This window comes from Cordyceps fumosorosea, assembly GCF_001636725.1.
Source record: "Cordyceps fumosorosea ARSEF 2679 chromosome Unknown scaffold_17, whole genome shotgun sequence".
Taxonomy (NCBI): domain Eukaryota; kingdom Fungi; phylum Ascomycota; class Sordariomycetes; order Hypocreales; family Cordycipitaceae; genus Cordyceps; species Cordyceps fumosorosea.
In genome coordinates this window covers 25,227-44,821 of record NW_017387317.1, presented here as the reverse complement: position 1 = coordinate 44,821, position 19,595 = coordinate 25,227, and the positions used below count along the sequence as shown (strand labels likewise).

The following is a 19,595-nucleotide window of genomic DNA, read 5'->3' as shown; positions in this document are numbered from 1 at the left end:
CATCACCTTCCATAGGCTCATGGTTGTTGATCAGCTACCCCAAAACTCTAAACCCCGGCCAGTAGCTTTCTAGCGCTTCTAGACCATATTCACCACGGCTTCAGAGTAAAACTTTTCGCGGCGCACCTTTCGTTTCATTCTCCAAGGGATCTTTTGACCTCATTCCAAATTGGACTTCCTCATATTAAAGATGTACCTTGTCAATCGTCAAGTCCAAGATCGCCAATTGCTCGCGGCTTACCTGTCCCTGGCTCCGTCACTCCCCTGAGGCGCGGCAACGCGTGCCTGCGTGCCTGGCAGGCCACGGGCGGATTGCCCGATTTGCACAGTGGCGACGGGCTTTTGCTGGGCGCCCAGGCTACGTAGCTAATAGAAAAAAAAAAAAAAAAAAAAAATCTCCCCGTTCCTCAACTTGGCTTGGCCTGTTGTCGATCACTTGTGCCGAAGTTCCTTGTGGCACTGCCCCCGCAGCCCTGTCAGGGCCACTGAGGCGACGCCACGGACGGGATATTCCTGGCAGCTGAAGGAGCTAATAAATAACAGCTAATAATGTAGAGGGAGACAGGCTCGCGCTCATTCTCAGAAGCGACGTGAGTGAGAGCCTCCATCCGTGTGACTTGTGATGCAAGCGCCGATTCCGAGCCTTGGCAGCGCAAGTGATGTAATGTAACAGTTTTTTTTTCCCGGAAATTACCTACTCTCACCAAGGTGTTTAGAGTGACGCCCACCGCCCTCTGTCGTAACCTTTATTGATTTTGCTTCCGAGGCTTTGCCCTTGGCCCAGCTGTGGCTGGGATGGCGGCCGACATCAGCCTTGCAAAAGCAAACAATCGTATAGATTAGGAAGATCGACCCCAGGCTGCAGATTTATTGCATCAATCCATGACCCCAAGAGTCCAGGCTTACGCTGCGGCCTTGCCAAGTTCTTCACTTGACAGCACGCACTGGTAATGCGAAGATCGGTCGCGACGGCGACAGCCCGCCCGCCAACGACGAAAAGCGGCTGGAGCCTAAGCACTGAGTAAGCCCAGGCAACCAGCCAGGATGTAATAGCGATAGAAGCCGATCAGAGAGGAAAGTGCCAAGCCGTGAAGAATTCTGGGCGTCATATTCCCCGACATGATGCCGCCTTGTCACATCCAAGCCAAGGCATCATGCAACACAACAATCTTGGGAAACACCGAAGTTACCTACACAGGTCCACCGTACCATTTATGCCAATAGAAAGATGCGCCCATTAATTGTCACCTCAAGAGCCGGCTGATCGCATCGGTGTCATCCCCAGTGAGAGGGCAGCGAATGCAGGGTAGGGCCGGATCCGATGTGGCGTCCGCGTGTCGCAACATCATATCCAGTTACTTTATTCAGAACAATGGACTATGAACCAGACTGCTATACCATATATGAAACCCTCATTTACAAGATTTGCAGAATGCCACCGGCACGGACAAGGTCGAGCCGCTATCAATGGTCAAGAAGTTGTGAACTGATCGCCTCGGCGACCTTGGGTTGGAACTACACCCTTCTGTACCAATTCTGCTTTGGATCTCCCAGACACTCTCCAACGGTGACCGAACGGAAGCCGTTTCGGAACAGTGACTTCAGTGCGTACTCTGTAAAGTTGTACACGGTCTGGAAGACGATGTCGTGCTCAATCTGCAACCACTTGGTCGTGCGCGGGTCCCGCTTCTCGACCGCGTCGTCCCAAATGTCCTTGCAATCTTGTATCTCGTCTGGAGAGTCGTGCAGGTAGCCCTCGGTGTCGAGGTTAAAGTACGTGACGTGGTAGCCCATTTCGCCTAGCCAGCGGTCCGTCTTGTCGTTGCTCGCCGAGTACGGCGGTCGCATGTAGGTTGGGAAGTAGCCGAGCAGGTCCGCCAGCGCCACCTCGTTGAAGTACACCTGGTTGCGGAAGTGCGCCTCGCTCAGCGTCGTCAGCCGCTGGTGCGACCATGTGTGGCTGGCCACCTGGTGCCCGCTGGCGATCATGCGCTTGATCAGGCGGCCCCAGGGATGGGCAGGGTCGTTGATGGCGCCCTTGCCGAGGTTGATGCCAGTGACAAAAAATGTCGCCTTTGCACCGTAGCGCTATTGTGATATGTACCATTAGAAAACAAAACATAGTTAAAGATATTGGGAAGCAAGGCGCGCCGGACTGGCTGCGGCCTGCGGCTCACCTGCAAAAGGTTAAGGAGATCTTCCGTGTAAATGTAAGGGCCGTCATCAAAGGTCAACGCGATTACACCGTCTCTTTCACAGCCATAGATGGCTTCACCGTAAGGAACGTTGCCAATGTGCGGTCGTGCAACCCATTCTGTTGCCGGCCCTTTGGGCCGTACATTGGCGTCGCACCGGGGGCCATACTCAATCTGGCAGGCAGGCGCCGAGCAGTATAGATACCCAACTCCGCACCAGCTGGTCAATTTCGTTAGTAAATGACGGGAAGAGTACTTCAAGGGTAAACGCGACATCATACCCTGCGCTTGAGCAGCATTCATCATCCGCGCAGACAGTGCCGAAGCCTGTCCCGCATCGTCCATCTGTAGAGACGGCTCGTGTAGCAATGCTAAGATCTGGCAATCCGCCGGGATGAGCGGACGTGATTGCGGCGAGCTGCAAGAGAGAAGCAAGTTGGCGAAGCATCCTGTCAAGTCGTACATGAGTTGACTAGGCGATGTATCGTCATTCACTCATACAGAAGAGTAGAAATCCACGGCGGCCCAAGACGGCCAGTCCCGGCATCTATATAGTAGCAGCTCAACACCCTCCTCGTAACCGACAAATTGCAACCATAAATTACGACATACTGCATCTTCGTGTGCTGCGCGCTGAGATGAATGCCGTGGGACAACCCCTCACGGGTGCAACACGAGAGCTCTCTGGGCTGCAATCAGGTGCCAAGTTGCTCGGGTAGCTGCAGCACATCTTTGATTCATGCGTCAATGCTTTCCAACTGCATCCACGTACTGCCGTATTATCTGTCAGTCACTGTTGTAGCACAGTAACCGCTGGACTGTGCTCAGCGAGGAAAAACGAGGTGAGCTGCTATTTCAGGCCGACGTCGCACAGCGCAGCTGGGCATTCACCACCGGCATTTGGCCTGCGTCTTAAGTTGGACTGCGTAGGTAGCTTGTCTTGGCCCAGACAAACATTGACGGAACAGCTGCTATGTGCGGACTTTCACCACGAGTCGTCATTTTGTCTTGGACTCATGGTAGCCGGTGTGGAGCATTTCTAAGAAGGTATCTTATCAATCAGTTGGTTGGCTAGGGTTGGCCAGGGTATGCCGATTGGGGTCTTTGGCCATTGGAAAAAAAAAAGCTCTCTGCTATTGCTCAAGGTGCCAGGTTCAGGCATCGACTTGCGGCAGGACTTTGGCCGAGATGCTAATGCTGCAGGCCATGTGCCGCACTTATTTGTTACTCCGTACTGGTAGTTTTAATCTCGGCTGAGGGCCTTTGCTCCGGACCCGGACTTGGCGAGACGGGCTTAAAGCTATCAGATTGAAACATGGCTTGGTCGGATATCCGACTGGGTGGTCGGAGACGAACCATAAAAGCATAATTTGTGGCTGGTCCTGTCCAGGCCTGGGCTCCGGGCCTTTGAAAAGTTTTTTGCTCTTTGCAATGAATTTTGATCGCATTGAGAATGAACAAAGGTCAGAAATAAGCTTTGGCCCAATGCCATGCCAGGCCTTTCCTGAGGAGCTAGCAGAGCGGCGCGCCGCCCGCAGAGGCTAGGACCAAAGAGTCCTTTATTGCCGTGACCTGTTCCAGCTGCTGGTTTCCGACGGGCTTCAGCACGAGCCGGGGACAAATGAGGCAGCGAATGAAAGCTGTTGGGCCAAGAGACGAGATGGAGAAAAGAATCCGCGTCGACCGTTGGCCTAGGACAAAATTGCCCGGCTTCCACGAGGGGCGCAGGGTTCTAGAAGAGCTGAGGGAGACGGAGCAATTCGCTCGAAGCCCACAGTTTGGTGGATATGATCGTATAATTATTGGCTTTGAATATTATTGCTTTGTCGACGACCCTGGAAAGGCTGAAGAGTGTTGAATGGGCTGTTGTCTCAAACGGGGGACCTAGGGCGGGGGAAGGAAGCCAGGCAACACAAAGAGGCCGGGTGCGGACGTTGCTTGGTGTTGCATTCCAGAGACAGGAAACAGAGGGCCAGAGGCAGCATCGTGCTATCCTGGGAAGGAACCCACCATTTTGTCTAGAGAAATTTCGACAATCACCCAAAGTCGTCGTAATAGAGTAATTGTCTTGCCAAGCCACGCGGGGCTCTGAAAAAAATCTCGTTGCTTGCTTGACTCGGCCGTGGTCTCTCTCAGCAAGGTAGGAGGTCCACCCAAGCGGGCGGCACGCCCAGCAATGCCAGGTTCGGTTGATCGCTTGGACTACCGGCAAATGGTTCTGGATGCATGCAGCCCGTACACCGGCGAATCCGAGGCGATGGTGATGGTGATGAAGGGTGGTGGTCGATGGAAGGTGGGCGCCACAGACCTTACCTGGTACGGATTATCAGCAGAAGAAACGGAGCAGCTGACAGAGGAACCAGGATCCCAACTCCCTCCCTGCCTTCGTCAGAAAAAAGCGTGCTTTCGGCGACAGAGACCGCCCCTATGTAGAATGCAGAATAGGTGGTTTTAATCGGATCAGATAACTCGTCGAAACGAAACGAGGCGTCCGGCCAGTGGCGTGCAAGTCCTCAGACTAGCTCCCAAGTTGGCTGTGTCCGTGGTGGAGATGGCTGAATGGCGGCGTCAACAAGGGTGGTGAGAGCCTGGACGGGAGGGAAAACCTTGTCGCCTGATCAATGGCTTCAAACTTTTTTTTTCTGTTTTTCTTCTCAAGTGGGTAATCTAATCAATCGCAAGGTTTGTTCGGCGTAAAGTATATACATGTGTATACGTACTGAACATATTGTAGGTGGAGAGTTTCTGGACGCGTCTGCAGCTAGGACACCTACTTAAACAACCTGGTTGCCCCCCCTCCAGCTCGCCTGTCTCACTTTTTTCCTCACCTTGTTGTTTTCATCAATGACCCCATCCTTTGTTGCAGCGAGGAACAGCTCGGCTATTTTTATGGGACAGTCTCTGTAGCTGATACCTGCAGATAGATATCCCCAAGGACTTCCCCTCCTCCGTCCTCATCCCCTCCTCCCACACTTGCTGCAGCACAGACAACAAGGCCGACAAAGGAAGCCCATCGACCACAATGGCCAGCTACAGCGCCCAGAAGCGCCTTAACCTGCGCGGTGCCGACGGCCAGGTCGAGGATACCGTCGCCAAGGCCGATGTCACTCTCGCCGACATTGCCCGCGGCGTCAAGTCGCCCGGTGTCGCACGCATAGAGGCGATCGCGGCCAGCTTGACCATGTTCGACCGCATACTCATCTTTACCAGCGCCTTCATCCTCGCCTACGCCTACGGTCTCGACGGCGGCCTGCGCTTCAACTACCAGACGTACGCCACCAACTCGTTCGACAAGCACTCCCTGCTCTCTACCATCAACGTCGTCCGTGCCGTCATCGCCGCCGCGGCCCAGCCCACCGGCGGCAAGCTCGCCGATATCTTTGGCCGTGTCGAGCTGCTTATCTTCTCCGTCATCTGCTACACTGTCGGCACCATCATCGAGGCTGCCTCCGAGAACGTCGGCACGTTTTGCGCTGGCAGCGTCATCTACCAGATTGGCTACACCATCGTCATCCTCCTCGTCGAGGTCATCGTCGCCGACATCACCACCGCCCGCTCCCGTCTCTTCTTCAGCTACATCCCCGCCTTGCCCTTCATCATCAACGCTTGGATCAGCGGCGACATCCAGGCCTCGGCTGCCAAACACATCTCCTGGCACTGGGGCATCGGCATGTGGGCCATCATCTACCCCATCTGCGCCCTGCCGCTCATCCTCAGCCTGACCTGGGTCGGTATCCGCGACAAGGTTAGGGAGCACGGTCTCTTCGGCTACCTCAAGCACTCCTTCCGCTCCCCTGTTGCCGAGACGTCTGGCGGCAACATCTTTTCCCGCTTCATCAAGTTCTCCAACGAGCTCTTCTGGGCGCTTGATGGCATCGGCATCATCCTCGTCATCGCCGTCTTTGGCCTCATCCTTGCGCCCCTCACGCTTGCTGGCGGCACTGCCGGTGGCACGCCTCCCAAATGGGGCTCCGCTGGCATCATCGCCCCTCTCGTCATCGGTGTCTGCTGCATTCCCGTCTTCGTCTTCTGGGAGCTGCGCGCCCCTGTTCCGCTCGTCCCCTTCCGCTTCATGAAGGATCGCTCGGTCTGGGCCCCGTTTGGTATTGCCATCTTTCTCAACTTTGCCTGGACCATGCAGGCCGATTTCCTCTTCACCGTTCTCCAGGTCGGCTTTGACTTTAGCGTCAAGGCCACGTCCCGCATCACCCTCCTCTACTCGTTTGTTAGTGTCATTGTCGGTACCTGCGTTGGCGTTGTTGTCTTCAAGGTCCGCCGTCTCAAACCCTTCATCATCGCCGGTACTTGTCTGTTCATGGTTGCCTTTGGTTTGCTGATCCACTTCCGAGGATCCGTCACCGCCGACAGCGCCGCCAGAGCCGGCGTCATTGGTGCCCAGGTCGTCCTCGGCTTCGCGGGCGGTCTCTTCCCCTACACTACCCAGGCTTCCCTCCAGATCCAGGTGCCCCACGAGAAGATGGCTGTCCTCACGGGTATCTTCCTGGCCATGTACAACATTGGCTCAGCGCTGGGATACTCCGTTGCCGGCGCCATGTGGACGCAGCTGCTGCCCGGGGAGCTCGAAAAGCGCTTCGCCCCCATCAATGCCACCATGGCTCAGGAAGCCTACGGCTCGCCCCTCACCTTTATTCTCAGCCACCCCATCGGCACGCCCGAGCGAACGGCCCTCATCAGCGGATACCAGCACATCCAGAGGCTGTTGACCATTACTGGTATCTCGCTGTGTGTGCCGCTCATTATCTTTTCCCTTCTCATTCGCAACGTCTACCTTACCGACGAGCAGAGCTTGGTCAAGGACTCCGACGTGTCGTCCGACGAAGAGACCGGCCTGGAGCAGGTTACTGCAGCCGAAAAGAAGTAGAGATTGTACGAGTTGTCAATGTATCACGAAGCGCATGGACGCAATACTTTCATTCTGCCCCAGCGCACTATTGTTTGGATATCAATTTTTCAATAGTGATTATCTTAATATACCCTTTTCTGTTATTTAATTTCCTCCACTCTTTGATGCACATGTGTGCCGTAATCTTGCTATTGCAGGATGTCTGATGACCGGATTAAGAAAGTGTTGGTTTAACAGGGCGACGGGACTTTGTTGACGGTGCCACGGTTTCATAATTTATCACTATTTAACGTGAATTGCTTAAAGGTATTAATAAAACAAAAGCGAACTTTTGCTCAGCTGTCGTGACGGTCAACACTGGCTCTTACACGAACGGGCACAAGCCTCATAGCAACGTATATCCGCCGTCCACGATCAAATTAGCGCCCGTCATGTAGCAGCAAGCGTCGCTCGCAAGGAAGACATAAATCTATTCGGAGTCAGATACAGTGAGCCACGGTACAGTTGAGTTCAAACTTACCCCCTTCAACTCCGAGGTGGCTGCCATGCGGCGGCCTGGAATCAGAGAGAGCCATTGCTCCATGCGCTCCTTTGGCTGGTTGTATAACACTGCGCATGTTAACTTCCCATCACCACGACAATACCTCCATGTCGGGTATATATGTATACTTACTATCCGTCTCGACAAACCCGGGCGAGACGCAGTTCACCCGCGCAAAGTCCACCCACTCCACCGCCAGCACCTTGGCCAGCTGCACCACCGCCGCCTTGGCCGCGTTGTACGCCGCCTGCCGCTGCGGCACGTTGACCAGCGTCGCGCTGACCGACGCTGTGATGATCAAGTTCCCCCTCCCCTGCTCCTTAAACACCCTGCCCGCCGCCTGCGCCGTCCACATGACGCCGTCGTAGTTGACCGCGCTGTTCTGCTGCCAGGTCTCCTCGGTGTACTCGAGGCTGGGCACGTCGGCGCAGACGCCCGCGTTGGCGACCACGACGTCGAGGCGGCCGCCAAAGTCGGCGACGACCTGGTCGAGGGTGCGCGCGATGGCGGCGCGCGAACGCACGTCGCCCTGGTACGCGGCGACCTTGACGCCGGCGGCGGCGGCGATCTCGCGCGCGGCGGCGAGGGCGGGGGCGCTGCTGGTGCTGTAGATAATGGCGACGTCGGCGCCGGCTTCGGCGAGGCCACGCACGATCTCGAGGCCGATGCCGCGGGCGCCGCCCGTGACGGCGGCGACTTTGCCTTTAAGGGAGAATTGTGAGAGGACGGGAGCGTCCGGGTTGTCGGGGCGGTAGAGAGGCATCGTGCGGGATGGAGAGGAGGGGTAAGTGCGAAGTACTGAACTTGGAGTCAAATATCAAGTTTCTAGCGTGGGGGACGTTTCTACTTTATACAATAGTTTCTCTCTGCCTTGAATTCCGGGGATCGGACGCTGTACACAGGACGGCTTCGAGACGGGCCTAAACCCGCGAAATAGACAACCGCTCCAGTGGTTGAAGCTTGTACAGCCGCACCAATAAACTCGGCGGACGGCGTGGAGTTGGGCCATTTTTCGGTGGTGGCTCCGATCTGGCCAAAACCTGCGGGGGATCAACCAGATGCCTTTGTGATACATGAAGCAGTGTTCGAGCAATTAGAAGCTAGAGAATTGCAGCTTTATGTTTAGCGGCGTCTCTCCGCGCCAATTCTCTGTACCAGTTGATTCACACGAAGAATGGGTATTCAGGCTAATTGGCTGAGTTCATGGCCTTTGTTGCAATCGTGCCCGCAAGCGCGCCGGACGGATCCCGATAGTCGCCGAGTAGCCATTGCATTCATACCGAATGCTAGGATTGTCGCTCGCGGATGGAGCGTTTTCAAAGATAAAAATCCTAGCAGGATTATAGAAGTACCGATGCCGCGTGCTGCCAGACGATGGAGGCTGGAGAGAATGGCCCATACTCAAGGTTCCAGTAAGGCCCTTGGGTTGAAGGATGCTGGAACTGAGCAGCGCATGCAACGTAATCAAACAAGGTACGCGCAATTGGTGGGGTGCGTAGGCAACATTGTGGTTGCCATTTCTCTCCCCAATCAGATATTTCTCGGTTCTCTCGGTTTATTAGAAAGCATGCTTTCGTTGGCGTTGCAATGCTATCATGCGGTTGCGTCAGCGTTGGAGAAGTTTGCTAGCCCTGGAGCTGGGCAGTGCAGGCGGCTGAGGCTGTTCCGTCGTCCCATCACTTCCAGAATGGGACATGAAGGCGCGCGTTGAGCCCCGGGCAGTTAGTGTGGCGAATGTGAAGGTGGGTCGTTAATGCTGAGAGATGATCGAAGAGGCATATTGGAATGGGAAAATTCAGAAGCAAATGCGGATACAGGGCCTGGAATTTCGGACAAACAATGGAAAGTCCACGGAAGAGGGCAGTTTTAATCGCCGAGACTGGCCCCTGTAACAATCTGGCATTGTGCTGTGGGCTAGGTAAGGTACATAGTTACCGCCTAGTTACCTAACTACTAACATACTACATATGTGCAGAACCAACCCAGCCGCAATTACTGTTGGAAAATGTAGTAAAGAAAAGAAAAGGATAAAAAACAAACATAGAAAGAGTATCAAGTCCTCACAGTCTTGCTTTTCATTATAAGTCTAGGTAAAGTACTAAAACATCAATACGAGCCGTACTTGCATCTGCCCAGCAACGCGTTTGCTCCCATTTTTAGATACGCCAAGCCACCGCCCTGCCGACCGGCTCTACAGCTGCTGCCGGCTGCCAGCTGCCAGCCAGGCTGAGTAAGACTGCCGCCGATTGCATCCTACATAGATTCGTCGGCAAGTTTTGTTTCATCCGTCCCTTCAGCATTAACCAAACTTCTTCTTCTTGCATCCTCGCTTCTATAGTTGTTGGTCGGCTTGCTCACTGTAATTGGATTTCGCTCTCTTTTCAACCGCAGTTTCTACAACTACCAGCTCCTCAACAAACCTCTGGGCTGTGCTCGCGCGCTGCTCAACCTTCTCCCTTGCCACTCACCTATCATGTCGCTTTCATGAGACCATGTCTCCGTTTACTCCCAACGAACGTCAGAGACGAATTCTTCAATTGTCTTCAGAATGGGGCGTCATAATCCCGCCCGCCCCCAAACCTCTTACCAAACCGTTACAAATCCCCACGTTCCAAGGCCCTGGAGACGATGAAACGGCGGAGAGCTTGTTGCAAAGGCGAGCGGCCGATGCCGCCCAACTACGACCAAAAGGCAGCCTATCGCGGGCATTTTCCACCTCAAATCTCAAGAAGGGCAAACACTGGGACCCTCGCGACATAATCGAGGCTCTGGCTACGCATGTCGCTAATAGCGGCTCGCCGGGCATAGCCGAAGCCCTGATCGGAAAGCTCTCCGCTGCGGGTGTTGACTTGTCGGGAAACCAAAAGCAGAAATCTAGCCTACTAGGCCGAAGGAAAAGTGTCGATCTTCTCCCCGACCGTGCCCGGCTGCTCCGCCTCGCCACCGAGAGCGGCAGCGCAGACATGGTTCAAGTTCTCATACCCCATGCCGATGCACTGGCTATTGATGCCAGCATTCCCGCTGCTATTAGGAAAGCCGATTTAGCAATTGTTGAACTATTGCTGAAATATGGAGCCAATGTGGGCGAGACAGCCGACGGGCAGGACGCCTTTCGTCAAGCTTGCGCCGACAACCACAAAGCCAACATGATTGGCGTAATCCTCAGCTCGACGGGGAGGCCGTCACCAGCCATGATTTCCCAAGCAATGGGCGATGCTTCTCGATCCGGCTGTCTGGATAATGTCGTGCAGCTCAGCCGATCTACCGCAGACGGTAATTACAACCAGGGCGAGGCACTCATTACCGCGGTTAACATGGGCCGGCGCGATATCGCCCTGGCAATCATTATGGGTAACAGACCGCCGCAACCATCTTCGCTCAACAGCGCATTCATCACACTCTACTCACACCCCTCTATAAGTCCTGCCACCAAGCTTGACATCGCCGAGCTTTTGTTGTGTGCTGGCGCAACGGGTGAATCGCCGGCATTGGCTCTGGAGCAGGCCTGCAAATCCCAGTTTTACGACATGGTGTTTCTTCTCTCCGCATACAATGTCTCTATCGAGTACAATGATGCTTCTGCACTGAAGTATGCCATCACAGGTGGCGAGATGGAGCTTGTGGAAAGGTTACTAAACAGCGCGGCGCCATTAAATCCACAATACGCATCCTCCTGCGTGGCCCTCATCCCAAAGCAGGCTTCATTCGAAGCGCGATACTCTCTCCTGATACAGCTTCTGCACCGTGGTGCTAATGGACCGGCTCTGAGCCAGTGCCTGATCGATGCAGCCGAGTCAGGCGACCTCGGCTCGGTTGACCTGCTTCTCAACCCACGCTTTCCCCAGCAAAGCAACGGATCTTCAAATGGGAACCCATCACTGCTTAATACACATGCAGTGGCATCGGTGGATTACCGTGATGGTGAGGCATTGCGCACTGCTGTTATCCGAGCCGACGCGCTTTTGGTCCAGAAGCTCCTGAAAGCTCGACCATCGCTACAAACCATCACAGCTGTCTTTCCCCTGACGAGAAAACTAGCAGTTCAAGAACGTCACCAAATAGTCAGCTTATTCTTGGAGGGTAGCCTTTCCGGAGACTGTCTTCATGCCGCCCTCCAAGACGCCCTCACGCCGCCTCAAACCCAACGGGACGACAATCTCATTAAGCAGCTACTTGCTAGTGGTGCCGATATTAACTACGGTTCTGGAGAGGGCCTCGTGCCACTCATCAAACAAATGGACTTGGGCCTCCTTTCCCTCATGAGTTCGAGCATCTCCCCTCAAACGGCATCTTCGCGTATTGCGGATGCGATGAAGGTTCCAGACCATCGGTCACGATATGAGATTCTCAGCATCCTATTCAAAGCTGGTGCAACTATCGGTGTATCCGAGGTAGCTTCCGCGACCCTGGAAACATTATCCGAGAAGCCGGTCGACATGTCACTTCTTCGACTGTTGCTTGAAACAGGCAGCGCCGATATTAACGGGTGCGATGGCGCTATTATCGCCAAGGCAATAGAGAATCCAGACCCGAAAGTCCTCGAGCTTGTCTTGTTCTTCGGAAACCCGTCCGCGACGTCAATAATACACGGCTTGGATGCACTGGCCCCGAAGCTGTCAAATGATGTCAAGAAGTGGAAGTTTGAGGCTATTCTATCCAAATCAACAAAGACAATTGATTTGAACCGGGTCCTTATCCTTGAAATACAATCGCTCGTTGAATATAGTGCAAAACAGCCAGCGTTGGACATTTTGGGGATGCTCCTGAACTACAATGCTGACCCGAACGCTTTTAATGCAGCCTCTCTCTGTCATGCTGTCATCGCGGCAGATACCACAATAATCAGCCACCTTCTGAAGAGCCACATAGCAGCTAAGCCCATCTCCTTGGGTATCGCTTTGCCACATGCACTACGCATTGCAGATCAAGCTGCACGCTATTCTGTCACAGGGTTGCTTGTCGGTGCTGGCGCACCCCCGGTGGAGGTCAATAGAGCCCTCCAGCATGCTATCAAAGTATATTCCCAGGATTTATCACTTATAGAGCTTCTTTCTTCCAAAGCAGACACTGGAGATGGCGATGTGCTGTCCCTTGCTGTCGAAAAAGAGTCTCCGGAGCTCACGTTGATTCTGCTCAAGAACGCAAAAACATCACCTCAGGCACGCAGCACGGCTCTGACAAGAGCGATGGACATTAAACCCCGAAACATACGGCACGAAATATGCAAGCAACTTCTGCTTTCCGGTGTACCCGCGGATACCGCCTCCATTGCTCTCTTAGTTGCAGCGCGGGATGGCGATGTGGCTCTCGGTGACACTCTGATGGCGCATGGCGCAAGTATCACTACAAACAACGGACAGGCAATTATAGAGGCCTGTCGTGGTGGCTCCATCGACGTTCTTAAAGTCTTGCTGAAACCAGATGGACAGATGTCAAAGGCGACGCTGAACGAAGCGTTCCAGGCTGCCACCGAAGTGCGCGACCTCGATAAGCGCGCCGTGGTATTCAAGTATCTACTCCAATGTGGCGCATCTGGTGAGTTCATCGATGCGCAACTTCAATCCGCGGCGAGATATGGCGAGCCCGGAGAGAGTCTTTTGAAGGTTCTACTTGCGGCTGGAGCAGATCCCAACTACAACAGCGGCGAAGCCGTCGCTGCAGCCACGCGCAGCGCCTTTTTACGCAGTCTACAGTTGCTTCTAGGTTTATGGGATGACGCAAAAAGTCAGGTATGCAACAATGGCTACTACTTTCCTCCTTTCTTCTTTGTGCTGATAACTACACAGAAGTTACCCTCGCAGCCTACGTTAACTCGCGCATTGAAAGCCTCATGGAATCTCAACCGCGATACCCGCTATGCGATTACTCAAGATTTAGTGAAAGCTGGCCTTCAACCATGCGAAGACCTGCACATTGTTCTCAATGACGCAGTCAATGAAGAAGATCCGGAAGAGCGCCTAGTACGGCTACTTTTGGAGAACGGGGCATCTGCTACTTCAAACAGCTGCAAGTCCTTAGTAGATGCCGTGCAGAGTATGGCGTCTTCCTGCCTTTCACTCATGCTGCAGCACGACATTGCAGCAAAGGATATAAACCACGCTTTCAATGGGGCATTTACTGGCGAGACCTTTTATAAGTGGCTCACCCCCAGAGGTCTTGAAACTGCTCAACTGCTTCTAGACAAAGGTGCCAGTGGGGACGCTCTGAGCAACACACTGCTGTTAGTCATGCAAAAGTCTACTCCGGAAAACAGTGATCTCGCTGATAAATTTGTCGAGACCCTGGTATCCCATGGTGCTGACGTCAATTACAATCGCGGCCTGCCGCTTCAACAGGCTGCCTCTGTAGCCAACATTGACTGGACACAAAAGCTTCTGAGCTGCAAGCCGACATCAGAAACGTTGTCTCTAGCCTTTCAGTGCATATTTGATACAGCACTTAGCCAGGAGGAAGTGCTGGGCTTGTTTAAGCTCTTTGCTGAGTATCGAGACGGAGATGCTCAAATCGACGTCATGGTCACCCTGCAAGGCTCTGAACCAGTATTGGTGCGCGCTATGAAGCAATATCCACGTTCCCCAATGATTATATCAACGTTGCTCGATGCAGGCTATTACCATGATCAACTCACCACATATGCCCTCCATTCCGATGTTGGCGGTGAAGAGGTCACCCTGCTCCTCTGGGCCATCGCTCAACCGCAGAAGCGAGTTGGCACATCCGTCATTGAACTTCTTATTGAGCGGGGTGGTAGGTGACATAAATCTCCTGGCAATGATTTAATGCTAACACTCTTGCAGCCAAAGTCAACGTGACCTCGTCCTTATCTGGCTCGACGCCATTGACGCTCGCCGTTTTAAAACGTCGTCCAGACGTAGTCAAGCTGCTGCTCATTGAAGGTGCAGAAGTCGATGTCATCGACTACAAGGGTCGCACACCGCTATCCATGGCGACAGACATGGAAGGGGATGTCGCCGTGCAGATGATGTCAAGTATCCTGGCCGCGGAACCCTGCCGCGACGACGGGTCCCTTCATAACGCCGCGCGGGAGCTAAATCTTGCCGCGGTTCGGGTCTTGGTGCAAGCCGGCCACGACCCCGACTTCCCCAGCCCGCTCCATAACGGCCGAAGCGCGCTCGGCGAAGTCTGTCTACGGGCCGCCACCGGTGCTGAAATGTCGCCCGAGCGTGAAAGGCTTACGCAAAAAGTTATGACGTTTCTCATCGACTCCGGCTCCGACCTTGCCATCCAATCGCACGGTAAACCGCTCTTGCACCTCTGCTTTACTTCGTTGGAGCCCATTGCCACGACGCGTGCGCTCTTGAAGGCCGGTATGTGGAAGCACATCAACAAGCCCTTGAATCGCTTCACGGACGAGAACTGCACATACTCGCCCACCATGTACGTCGCCAAGGCCATGCCGTCGCTACACTGTCGCGAGGAGTTACTCTCCGTGCTGCGCGCCAGCCGCGCGACTGACGTCTACTACGCGACCAGCGGCGACGCTCAGCCTGATGATGCTGTCGGTCTCCCAGACGATATGGCCGCCGCGGAGCGCACCCGCCGCGCCCGGCTTGAGCGACTCGCGCAGGACACCGAGGAGCACGCCATTGCGCTCGCCCGGCGCCGTGAGATCTCTAGCGTTGAGCAGCAGATTGCGGGGCAAAAGGCCGAGATGGAAGACGCGCGGCGCCGCCGGCAGCATGGCGAAGACCTGGCGGCTGTGCGCACACGTGCGCAGCTTGAGGAGTCCATCGCCGCCACGACCCTCCAGCGGCGCCTGGCGGACCAGCACGCTGTCACCGAGGCAGCCATGGGCCGGACGCGTGCGCTAGCCGCCGCGGAGGCGGACGCCGAGGAGGTGCGCCAGCGGAAAGCGCTTGAGTGGGAGACACGCGTCAGCAAGGAGCGCGCGGACAGTGCGCGCGCACTCAGCGTGATCCGGGTGAGCGAGCGGGAAGAGTTGGAGCGCGTGGATCGCGCGGCGGAACAGAGGTTGGCGAAGCGCATCGACGCACAGCGCAAGCTTGTTGAGACGCAGGAGCGTCTGGCGAATCGGCTGGCCAACGGGCCAATGGTCAACGGCGGCGCAGACCCCAGACGGCAGATTGGCTATGTGACGGAGCTGAACTGAGGGAGTTGGAAAGATTGGAGAACAAGGTTTGGAAAAGGAGGCATTCACTTCATGCGCCCTCTAGTCCTCATACCCAGAGTGACTTGGGTCTTTGAAAAAGGAATGACTGCTATTAATGAAACCATTTACGGCCGGTAGCCATGTATTTATTCATTGATCTTTTCGGTTGTACAACGTATAGTAATGGAGCTACAGACGTCTCTTTGAACATGCAAGAATTGAACACAAAATCACAGCACCAGTAAGGGACAAAAATATGCAAATCTTCACATGCCTCTTTCGTCATTTTGCAATGCTTCAACAGCCCCGCTCCAGGTATAGTACATGTTACTCTTTGCTGCCCTTAAAGTTCATCTTGATAGAATCCGCGCCCGTTTCCACGACGCAGTAGCCCTCGGCCTCATCCGCCTCGCCGCTCGCCGCCTTCTCGTACGCCGCGTCGCTGCGGTCGCACAGCACCTCCAGGTCCGCCTCGCTCAGCACCTCCTCGCCGCCCGTCGTCTCAAACACCTGCCCATCCTTGAGCAGCAGCTGCTCCAGCTCCTTCTCACCCACCCCCGCGCCGCCGTCGCCGCCCTCCATCTTCTGCCCCATGGTGCGGAAGCCGCCCTTGCGGATGACCAGCTTCTCGAGGCGGCGCTTGGCGTCGGCGGCGAGCAGCAGGCGCTCCTCGACGGTGCCCCGCGTGGCGAGGCGGTAGACGACGACGGGCCGCTGCTGGCCGATGCGGTGGGCGCGGTCTTGGGCCTGCAGGTCCTGCTGCGGGTTGAAGTCGGAGTCGAAGAGGACGACGGTGTCGGCGGCGGCGAGGTTGATGCCCTGGCCGCCGGCGCGCGTGGAGAGCAGGAAGACGCGGTGGGAGGAGTCGGTGGAGAAGCGCCGGATCTGGTCGCGGCGCGAGGCCTGGGAGACGGAGCCGTCGATGCGGCAGACAGGCCAGCCGCGGAGCTCCCGGCAGTAGTCCTCGAGGATGTCGAGCTGCATGGCAAACTGCGAGAAGATGAGCACCTTGTGGTCGTGCGCGAAGAGGTGATGTAGTAGGCGGTCGAGGAGCAGCATCTTGCCGGAGGCGGTCACGATGGACTCATCGACGGGGGTGTCGGTGGCCACGGCCCACGGGTTGTAGAAGTTGTGGGGGCTGTTGCAGACGAGGCGATGCTGGGCGAGGGTGTTTCCAAGTCGTTTGGCGGCGATTTGCTTCTCTGGAGAGGGAGGTCAGTGGTTGGCGGCGGAACCTAGATGGGTGTGTATACTTACTGGCCAGTTCGAGAGTCTGGGCACGCTCAATCTCTTCGGGAGATCTCGACTCTGGCTCTGGGTCGGAATTCACGGCGCTTCCCATCTCCTGAACAAGCTTCGCCTCGAACTCGGCATCGGAGAGCTCGTCGTCGTCTTCCGAATCGGCTTCCTTGTATGTACGCGACCTTCTGGGGCGACCACGTGTAGATGCCGGCGTCGATCCGCGACTGGATCTGGCGCTCTTTGGTTCAGGCTCCGCAACCACAGTAGCCAAGTTCTTGCGCTTTGCGCCGCTCTTCGTCGGTGTGGCAGCAGTCTCTTGCTTTGGCTGAGCGGAGGTTTGGCGAGTAGCCTTGCCCATCATTCTAGTAAAGGCGTTGGGCCTCGCCGGCGATTCTGTCTTGTTGCTTTCGGACCGACTATTCCTAGGAGTCCCTCGAAGTGGCAGCGACATCTTATCCTGCTTCCCATTCGACTTGGACTCTTTCTGCGCTGGCTTTTCCGACATGATGTGCTTTTCCACCTTCTTTTGGAGGAATTCGCGCGTGTCGACATTTTTATTACTCAAAACATTGTACAGATCGGTTTGCTCTTTGGTCATGGGTGCGAATAGCACATATTCACGCTTTCGTGGGAGGTATGCGGCAACGTCCTGCTTGATGCGGCGGAGCAACAGAGGCTGCAGGATGAGATGCATCTTTTTGACCAGGTCTTGCTTCATTTTATCCTGGATAAACTCCTGGGTACCCTCTTCATCTTCGAGGCCGGAAAAGTCGAACCAAGACTCGAACGATTCCCAGTTTGTAAAGATGTTGGGTAGCAAGAAGTGAAGTAGGGACCACAGCTCTTTCAAATTGTTTTGCAGGGGCGTGCCAGTAATTAGCAGACGGGTGGCAGAAGTAAACTGCCGCAGTTCCTGGAAAAGCTTGGCCTCGGCATTTTTCATGCGATGTCCCTCATCCTATTGAGCTGATTAGTACTGCCTTTCGGGAGATCATGGCGCATGCATACAATGATGATGAATTCCCAGTTGATACGCGACAAAAATGCCTTGTCCTGAAGAACCATCTCGTACGACGTGCATACGACGGGGAACCTTTCGGTAGGACGGCCGGCTTGCATATGCTTCATGATTTTCTGCGAGAAAATTTGCTGGCGTTGCTCTGGCTTGCCGTGATACATGACGACCGGAATCGAGGGCGTCCATTGTTGAAATTCGTCCATCCAGTTGGACAAGGTGCTCAGAGGCGCAACAATGAGGTGAGGGCCAAGGTAGTTTTCTTGCTCTCGAAGCAAGGCTATAAGGGATATCGTTTGGACCGTTTTGCCTGGGCGCGCTTGTTAGCCAGTGTCCTCTTTCGACGGTCGCAGTAATAGTGGCCTACCAAGGCCCATTTCGTCGGCAAGAATTCCGCTCATGCCCTGTGAGCAGATCTCGAACATCCAGGTGAGACCCTCGAGTTGATAGTCACGCATTTTACCCCCAACCATGCATTTGGGTTGCTTCGCCATCTGCAAATCATGTTCACCAAGAGTCTGGCCGTCTAAGCCGCTCCCAACACGACCCAATACTTGTGTCTTTTTGGTCAAGATGTCGCTGAAAGCCGCACTCTTCATAAGAAGTTCGTCAAGCTGTCTTGCCTGGGCCTCGCGCTCTGCCTTGGTGGTCGCCTTTTTCGTCTTACGCTTGCGGGCGAGGGCCTGACGCCGCTTTTCCTCGGCGAGGTTGTTGGCAATGCGGGCCTGCTCTTCTTCCTTTTCAAGCTCGTCATCGTTTATAGTTTCGTTTGGCGGCGAGCGGGCTGGTGGCGGCGAGCTCGCGGGGCTGGAAGCATCTTTTGGTTTGGACATTATGGACTCGACGTCGGAAGACGAGGCTGCATCCATGATGCGTTTGAACGTGCGATCGTGTGGCTATAGGTTCACAGGGAGAGAACGTGCGCTCCCTCTATTCGAATTGGGTCCAATTGATGCGTTTGTTGGAATGGAGGGCTGGATTCACGGCGTAGAGTTCTTCGCCGATACGCTGCCGTGTGGCGCTAAGAGGGGTCGTGAATGCGCTTCAGACTGCGTTCACCTTAACAAGTTGCAGTAGAGCGAAGTAAGCCTGAGCAGGAACTGACTATGCAATGAGGTTCAAAGAAAAACCAGAAAAAAACATTTTTAAACGACTGCGACGGTAGATTTCAAGGTAGAAAAAATGTATGACGTTACTTGGCACTCGCTGGAACGCGACGCGTCTTGAAGCGCGCGCGCGAGGTCACGTGTAGGTTAAGTGATGAGCGAAGGCGGCCCGGACGTGACCTGACAAGACAGCTTAACGAACCCGTATTCAGGCAAAACTGCTTTAGTAGCTTGGATCACATCTACGCTCAGCTGGACTTGGATTATCTAAGGCTGGCAGTCTTCTACTACGAATAGAGGCAACGGCAGACGATGAGAATCTTGAATGCATGACCTGTAGATGGTGGAGTGACGGGATTCAATACTCGATTTCAATGCGGACTATACGTGGGTGTCGATCGGCTCGTTGCTTTTCTGAGAGATGGTAGGAATTCTGGGGATTTGTAATGCGTAATTATGATGCGTGACCAGTGCGATTAGCAGGATCAGAAGGCTACTGAT

The 19,595-nt window shown here is 54.8% G+C and overlaps 5 protein-coding genes across 5 annotated transcripts; 2 read left to right on the top strand and 3 right to left on the bottom strand.

Moving 5' to 3' along the window:
* Window positions 1-1,515: 1,515 nt before the first annotated feature.
* ISF_06457 (Glycoside hydrolase/deacetylase, beta/alpha-barrel) lies at window positions 1,516-2,643 on the bottom strand (the record flags this gene model as incomplete). The annotated part of the gene is made up of 3 exons (XM_018850061.1): window positions 1,516-2,088; window positions 2,178-2,415; window positions 2,477-2,643. 3 exons carry the CDS (start codon window positions 2,641-2,643, stop codon window positions 1,516-1,518), a joined length of 978 nt encoding a protein of 325 aa, XP_018702549.1.
* A 2,574-nt stretch (window positions 2,644-5,217) lies between these two features.
* On the top strand, window positions 5,218-7,077 carry ISF_06456 (Major facilitator superfamily domain, general substrate transporter; the record flags this gene model as incomplete). The annotated part of the gene is made up of 1 exon (XM_018850060.1): window positions 5,218-7,077. The coding sequence occupies one exon, from the start codon at window positions 5,218-5,220 to the stop codon at window positions 7,075-7,077; it is 1,860 nt and encodes a 619-aa protein (XP_018702548.1).
* Window positions 7,078-7,444: 367 nt separating this feature from the next.
* On the bottom strand, window positions 7,445-8,363 carry ISF_06455 (oxidoreductase, short chain dehydrogenase/reductase family; the record flags this gene model as incomplete). The annotated part of the gene is made up of 3 exons (XM_018850059.1): window positions 7,445-7,528; window positions 7,580-7,668; window positions 7,733-8,363. The coding sequence occupies 3 exons, from the start codon at window positions 8,361-8,363 to the stop codon at window positions 7,445-7,447; spliced, it is 804 nt and encodes a 267-aa protein (XP_018702547.1).
* Window positions 8,364-10,092: 1,729 nt separating this feature from the next.
* Window positions 10,093-15,731, top strand: ISF_06454 (Ankyrin repeat-containing domain protein; the record flags this gene model as incomplete). Its single annotated transcript, XM_018850058.1, has 2 exons — window positions 10,093-14,347; window positions 14,398-15,731. The coding sequence occupies 2 exons, from the start codon at window positions 10,093-10,095 to the stop codon at window positions 15,729-15,731; spliced, it is 5,589 nt and encodes a 1,862-aa protein (XP_018702546.1).
* Window positions 15,732-16,058: 327 nt separating this feature from the next.
* Window positions 16,059-18,857, bottom strand: ISF_06453 (SNF2 family helicase/ATPase PasG; the record flags this gene model as incomplete). Its single annotated transcript, XM_018850057.1, has 4 exons — window positions 16,059-16,933; window positions 16,989-17,931; window positions 17,982-18,298; window positions 18,356-18,857. 4 exons carry the CDS (start codon window positions 18,855-18,857, stop codon window positions 16,059-16,061), a joined length of 2,637 nt encoding a protein of 878 aa, XP_018702545.1.
* Between the last annotated feature and the right edge of the window lie 738 nt (window positions 18,858-19,595).